General features: G+C 44.8%; 1 protein-coding gene across 1 annotated transcript in view; it reads right to left on the bottom strand.

The window, feature by feature from the left end:
* Positions 1-258: 258 nt before the first annotated feature.
* NR2E1 (nuclear receptor subfamily 2, group E, member 1) overlaps positions 259-7,328 on the bottom strand; it is a gene marked incomplete at its 5' end in the record, with an annotated part of 12,793 nt that continues 5,723 nt past the window's right edge. The window contains 4 exons of the mRNA XM_010004348.1: positions 259-1,288; positions 2,957-3,062; positions 3,341-3,490; positions 3,876-3,972. Coding sequence (XP_010002650.1) covers positions 1,126-1,288; positions 2,957-3,062; positions 3,341-3,490; positions 3,876-3,972 — 516 coding nt within the window. The remainder of the gene's footprint in view (positions 1,289-2,956; positions 3,063-3,340; positions 3,491-3,875; positions 3,973-7,328) is intronic.

The following is a 7,328-nucleotide window of genomic DNA, read 5'->3' as shown; positions in this document are numbered from 1 at the left end:
ACATTTTTCATACATCAAATAAGCAGCTGATAACAATTGTGTGTGTGAGAGGGTGTTGGTGAACAAGGCTTCAAAATTAGAACCTGGAGTTTTCTAAAAAGGCATCGGAGACTTTTGGAAATTGTTAGCGTAGGATCAATCAAGAACCTTTATTTCTTTGAAATAAAATTCCTTCCATTGATTGATTTCTGTTTTATTTTTTAATAGTCATTTTCCTTCTCTGCACATCTCATTGACAAAGAGTTTGGCCACCATTGCCTTTGGTTTGAGCACTGAGCCACCAGGACCCCCAGCAGGTCACTGAAGCGGTCATCTCCATCCTATTTGGTTTTGCTGTTTTTTAGTCTTCCTTTCTTGACTCCTATCTTCTCAGCTGGGTGGGTGTGAAGGTGTGTCTGCATGTGTGGAAGAAGGAGGGAAGGTAGGGCAGAGAAGTGTATAAAGCTCTTCTGCCTTTGAGATGTTAACCCAGCAACTTGTGGTGGCATCCGCATCAAAGGTCACCAGTTGGTTTTGCAGGAAGAACAGAGCTGCCGTCATAAGCTACTTTGAAAATCAGTTCTGAAGGCCACTTCATGATGTATTGTAGCAGAAGCAGTGTTTTGGTAACCTGGTCTTAAATGTTGCCTACCATATTAAAAACACTTTCCCAACATAGGCTACTTTTAAAACAGTTCTGAAGGCCACGGCATCTCATGTTACAACAGAAGCCAAGTGTGGTCGCCCGGTTCCAAATACTGAACAAGCTAAAGTACCTTCTTTCACATTTTGTCTCAGATCTGCCAGTTAAATGAGAGAATAGCAGAGTCTTTGTTAACAGTGACTGGCATCTGAATTGCCTCCATCCTGTAGTCACAGGAACAGCAGCCAAATCCCAACCACTTTCACTTTTTCTGTGGAACAAAGCATTCTCTCCATGATCTAAATCACTCTGTTCAGAGCAGCAGAATCATATCTACTGGGGTATTTTTTTTTGTCAATGGGTTTAAAGGCTAAACATTCCCAGGCTTATGCTTCCTGTAGATTTTGTTAGTTGAGGCTTATTCTCCAGTGATAAAAAAAAAAAAAAGAAAAAAGAAAAAAAGTTGTTCTCAAACTGTCCATCCTTGTTTATTTGAAGGTCATTTAGATGTCACTGGATTTGTACATATCTGAAAGCAGTCTTGTGATGGGTACATTCCCAATGGTCTTTTTGAAAAACACTTCTTCTATTGTTGATGGGCTAATGGAACGTAAAGCTGGTAAAAGCAATAAAAGTTTCCCAAAACGACAGGGTTGTGTGGGATACCTGGGAGACAGAGAGAGAGAGAAACAGGGTGTTGAAGTTTTTTGGGCTATTTTTCTGAAGAAAAACTTTTACATGGCAGAAAAGACCCAACAGGTTGTACAGTTGGTGGGTGTCCCACCAAGAGGTTGCAGGGGTTTTTCTTTTTGCTCTGAACTAGCCAGAGCTGGATGGTATTTGCAATGTTGTTCCCATCCCCAGGGCAGGTCCTTCCCTTTGCACTAAATAGAAGTGCTTCAGAGGCTGCTGCCATCCTGTCTTGGACACTGAGTTGTCTTCTGCTAGGCAGAGCTATTACATGTGCAGATCAAAGTTTCAGAAAGAAAAAAATGGTGTAAAGGTTCCTCTTCCACTGCTACATCTACTTAGCTAGTCTCCACTGCAGCCAAAGGACTCAGACACAAACTTTAAAAAACTTGTCTGAGCTGTCACCAGAAGTTCTGAGCTCTCACCAGAAGTTCTGAGCCAGCCAGAGCAGCTGTTGGAAGAGATACCAGGTCCACTCTTTTGGGTTCTCCCCTGTCTCACCACTGTGAAGTGGTCCACAGGAAGAGGCTCTATTCACAGCCAGCTCTTCTAGAGGGTGGGGTTGTATCTTGCACAGTACATGTCATGCTTTCCTGGGCTTACCCCTCCAGGCTTTGTGGGATGGCAGCTACACCTTTTACAGAAGGTTTTAGGATTTCAGTCTCCCGTGGGACTTATCCTGAATGAGACAGAGGGGAATGTTTTCTTCCCAAAGAACGATTCTCATTGCTCTGCTGTGGCACCAAAATGAGATTAATGAGGTCTGGGATTTTTATTTCAATCTGAGAACAGACTCAGAAGAGAGTCTTGAAAGAGCCATTAACATGAAACTTTGGCTTCTGCAAAATGGGGGAACTGACATGGGAGGTGGGTTGGAGCTCATGGGTCAGAAGTGCTTATGCTTCTGTGAGCTGTGGTGTTGTTTTCATCATAGCTATTAGCAGCATTTAACTGAATTAAATATAGAGGAAAATGCAGCCTTTGAACTGCAAAGTGTTCCACAGCAGGTATCACTTCCCAGGGGAAGAACTCTCCTTTTACTACTTTTCCATTTGTTTGAATTCATTGAAGTGTGTCCAAAGAAGAGTGACGAAGCTGATGAAGGGTCTAGAGGAACAAGTCTTATGAGGAGTGTCTGAGGGAGCTGGGGTTGTTCAGCCTGGAGAAAAGGAGGCTGAGGGAAGACCTTCTGCTCTCTACAACCACCCGAAAGGAGGTTGTAAAAAGGTGGGGGTTGATCTCCCAAGTAGCAAGCAATGAGAGGAAATGGACCCAAGTTTTGCCAAGAGAGGTTTCGATTGGATATTAGAAATAATTTCTTCCCCAAAAGGGTTGTCAGGCCCTGGCCCAGGCTGCTCAGGGCAGTGGTGGAGTCCCCATCCCTGGAGGTATTCAGAAGCCCTGTAGATGTGGTGCTGAGGCACATGGGTTAGTGGTGGCCTCGGCAGGGCTGGGTTGATGGTTGGACTTGATGATCTTAAGGGTCTTTTCCAACCAAAACGGTTCCACGACTCTCATCAGGAAATGCCAAATCCCAGCAAGCTGGCAGCCAGCCTAACAGCCTGGTCCCCGTTTCAGCCAGTGAAAATGCCACTTTGGCTGCAGTGAGGGTAGGATTTGACCTGGGAGCAGCCCCCCTCTCACCTGGTATGGATGTAGCTGTTCAGGGTGAGCTGGGCTTCATCCTGGAGGGCTGCGATGGCCGCGGCATTTCGGAAGCTCCTCAGTTCGGAACCGCTGTGTGTAGGCACTGGAAAGCAGACCAGTTACTGTTCTAGTTGCTAGTTACTAGTTCAGCTTGGCTCATGGGTGGGTCAAAACAGTTCAGCCAGAGCCACCAGTGGGAATTAAACCTTCCCAGCACTCGCTGTCAGCCTTTCAAAAAGCAACACTGACTTACTGGCATTCGACAGCAGGAAACCTGTGGGGTGGTATCAAACTGTGCCTGGTTTAAAACATCCTTGTAGCTTTAAAGTAGCAAGGTCAGAGTCATCAGACAAGACAAGCAAGAAGATTCTTTCTGCTTACCAGCTTTAAAAGTGACAATGCATTTGAGACAGGCAAATTCAGTAGCATCTAACCGGAGTTGTCTAAATCTGGCCACAACCTCCTGCAAAGCCTGTATTTCTGAAATGATTTTATTCAGCTTCTGAGAATCTGTATTGTCACCGTTCATGCCTAAAGCAGAAAGACATGAAAGAAATCATATGAAAGGCATTTGCTTTATTTTACATTGATTTCTGACAAAATCCTGTGTATCAATATCCACTCTATTGTCACACTTGTCTATCTGGTTCCATGTAAACTGACCATATTGTATGAAAGTTAATATAAAATCTTCTCTTGGATGATAACAAACACAGTAATTTGCATTTAAATGACAATGCAAGCAGTCATGAATACAACAAAACAACATTATTTGCATTTAAATATAGATTTATAAGTGACAGGTATGCTCTATTGTTCAGTAGGAATTTGTTATTCTTTACATGTTGTTCTTTTTTCAGTAATGTATTTTTATGGTAATTTTTGTAACAAAGTCATTAAATTGTGCAATTCTTACCAGATACAGCCAGTAGAGTGTTAGCATCAACTGGAATGGCCCATTGTGCTATTCCTAGAACAAACAGTTCTCTCCAAGCATCTTCCAAAAGCATCAGCTGTCATACAATAGATGTACAATATAACATAGTGTATAATTTATAGATTTATAAACAATTTAAATATGTAAATTTCTGTTATTTTAAAAACCACTTGACATGCCTGTCATGATATTTTCCCCACAGCATTTGTTAGCTCTTCTCTTAGCTTTTGGAGAAGGTGTCTAGAGATAAAGTCTGTGTGTTGTAGGGTTGGATCACTGTGTTGAGGACCAAAAGGGAGGAGAAGGAGAAGGGAGAGTGAGGACTCCTGCCCCAGGGAGCTTGCTCACAGCATGAAGAGCTCAGCCTGGGCTCTTTCCTCTCCCTCAGCACCCTATGGCTGTCCTAGGACAAGTTGGATGAGTGCTCTCCCATTGCTCCCTAGGGATTACCCTCCTTTCTCTCTGGAAGGCAGGATTTGTGAAGAAAAGCCTGGACAATGTCCTGAAAGTAGGGAGCACATATGTATCTTTAACCCCTTCCTTACTAAGCGAGTCTTCAGCTCTTTCAAAGCACAACATCTGGACACACAAATGGTTTCTCAGTGTCACCAATTTCCTTGCTTTTTGCTGAAAATTACTCAGAAATTCCAGGCACTGTTTCCTTTCAGAGAACCAATCACCCAAGCACCTACAGTGCCAGCATTCCTGGTTCTCTGCTGTTGTTGGACACTGCCTGATTGTTTTTGGGGGTGTTGCTCTCTCTTTGGAGGCAATGCCTTTGGTTTCCATGGAGAGACAGGGGTGCATCTGAAGAGGAGACATGACTCCTGGTGATGCAGACTGGCAAAGCCAGGATGGACATGTTTAGTCTTGAAGGCATCTTTGGATTCTTGGCCCAGACCAACTCTTAAGAAGGGTTTGGAGGGAGTTCAGCTGAACTTCATGGCCTAAAGGACATGCTGGGACCTCATGTCTCTTAATAGGGTGGGAGAAATTTGAAGGGTGATAATTGTAGAGGGCTCAGGAGGGTTTGTCTGGTGGCTCCAGGCAGTGGAAACAGATTGCCCAAAACTCATGCAGAAAACACCCAAACCAAAAGTATTGCTATGGTCCCTGAAAGTATCAGCAGCTCAGCTTCTTAGGAACATAGGAAGGAAGGTATTTTAAGTGTATAAAGGTTCTGTAAAGGAAAGAATGAAGTAAAAAAAAAAAAAAAGTTTATGGAGTCTCGGAATTATGGAATTGTCAGAGTTGACAGGAAGCTCTAGACATCATCTAGTCCAACTCTGCCACTGAAGTAGGATCCCCTGGAGCACATCCCACAGGGCTGCATCCAGGGGTGAATCTCTCCAGAGAAGGGGCCTCCACAGCCCCCTGGGCAGCCTGTCCCAGGGCTCTGTCACCCTCACAGCCAAGAAGTTTCTCCCCACCTTTCAGGGGCACTTCCCATGTTCCAGTTGGTGCCCGTTGGCCCTCGCCCTGTTCCTTGGCACTGCTGAGCCGAGTCTGGCTCCATCCTCCTGCACCCACCCTCAGACACGTGTAGGCAGTGAGCAGGTCTCCCCTCAGCCTTCTCTTCTCCAGGCTGAGCAGCCCCAGCTCCCTCAGCCTTTCCTCATCAGGGAGATGCTCCAGTTCCCCAGTCATCTTTGTCACCCTCCCCTGGACTCTCTCCAGCAGTTCCCTGTCTCTCTTGAACTGGGGAGCCCAAAACTGGACACAACACTCCAGATGTGACCTCCCCAGGGCAGAGCAGAGGGGCAGGATGACCTCTCTCCACTTCCTGTCCACACTTCCTTATGCACCCCTTGGAATCAGGTATGAGGGAGAAATAGATGATACAGAAAACATGCAGTGAGAGTGAGTCCTTCACTCTTAACAGTATTGTGAGTTTTAAACCACCCTGTTCCAATCAGAATGAGAGGAAGTGCTTTCAGACTCTCTGCTCTCAGCTTGTCCCTCCAGACTTAAGGTCATTTTGTGCTTTTTTGTGTGCTTTGCAGAACTTCTACATAACTTGGCTAAAAAAAAATCACAGTGATGGGGAAGTATTTCTGTCTCTGTGCATAAGGTTGGTGTTTGAAATAATTACAATGGGTTTCACAGGACTGGAAGCTGGGAAAGGGTGTCCAGGGCGCAGTGCCCATCTCAGCTCTGTTCTGAGAGCAACCAAACCTGCTCCTAAGCCTCCTAACTGCTGCTGCCTGGGAACTCAGCCCCTCCTCTGTGCACCTTTCAGTGTGACATAGGAAAGGATTCACCAGCCTTTCATTGCTTTTCTAAGTCTTTTTTTTTTTGGTCATTCATTCATGCAGATACAATGGTGATGGTTCCTGGAAGGTATCAATTTCATATGTTCTTTCCCACAAAGTCTTTAAAGTCAGAAGACTTAAGAAATAAGAGACTATTCCAATAGCTGAAGCTTTCTTCATGCCTGTGCATAAGTCTGCAAAACCACCAATTAAAATAATTCATGCTGAAGTCATATTCAGCCCTCTCTCTTCAAAGAAACGGGAAACAACAGGCTTTCTGAAGGACTGGTTTTTAGCTTCCTAATCAGCCCCCTCCTGTTAGTGCAACCTTTTGTTGGTGACCTGCATTGGGCCAACCTGGCTTATGGACAAGCTGGGCAGGTGTGCAGGCCAGCAGAACTTGGAGCATTTCTGTTGTGTGGCTTCCAGTCCATGATGGAGTTAGCTCTGTGGAGCTGGGGAAGGGAGACTGTTTCAGCAAGGATAGTAACACAGCAATCCTTGGCCTTATGTTTTGTCAGCAAATTGGTTTCTACTTATTTCTTTGCCTTGGAGATGAAACTGTCACAGAGGCCTGGAATCACAAGGGGTTTGCCTTTTTGGAAAAGCACAACAAAAATAAAATCCAGGAGAAGGTTTTAGACTCTTCTTGGGCAGATGTGAGGGGTGCAATAAGAGAAATGCAGACAGACATCTACAAATTAAGTAATACAATGGCACTGTTATAAAAATCAACTGATTATTAATGAAATAAGGTGATTAAAATCAGAACTATTTCTTCTCTGGGTCTCCTAAATATGACAAGGGAATCGTGCATAAAGAGGCCCAGGTCAGAGCTGTAGAGCTGCACAGCTTTGAGTTTTGAGAAAGCTGGGTGGCACTGAAGGGCAGTGAGTCAAGGTGATGTTTGGGAAAGGCTGGGATTTTAATCAATAAGTCAATAAAGTTGGTCCCTGGTGTGAAAGAGGCAGTGGGTTGTTTAAAGGTAACGGGACACTCTGGTATCTGTGCTGTCTCAGACATGCTTGGTCCTGTGCAATGGAGTCTTCCCTTGCTCCCAAATCCTGCTGCCCCCTCCTCTGCACACTGACAGAGGTGACCTCATGGGAAATGCATCCAGTTTATGTCAAATGAAGCCTTCACCCAAGGACCCTCTTGTGGACCCCACTGGTCTAGAGAA

The sequence above is a fragment of the Chaetura pelagica genome, unplaced genomic scaffold (assembly GCF_000747805.2).
Source record: "Chaetura pelagica isolate M959 unplaced genomic scaffold, ChaPel_1.0 scaffold118, whole genome shotgun sequence".
NCBI lineage: Eukaryota > Metazoa > Chordata > Aves > Apodiformes > Apodidae > Chaetura > Chaetura pelagica.
Note: the sequence above shows the minus strand (reverse complement) of the source record. Positions and strands in the feature narration are given on the sequence as shown.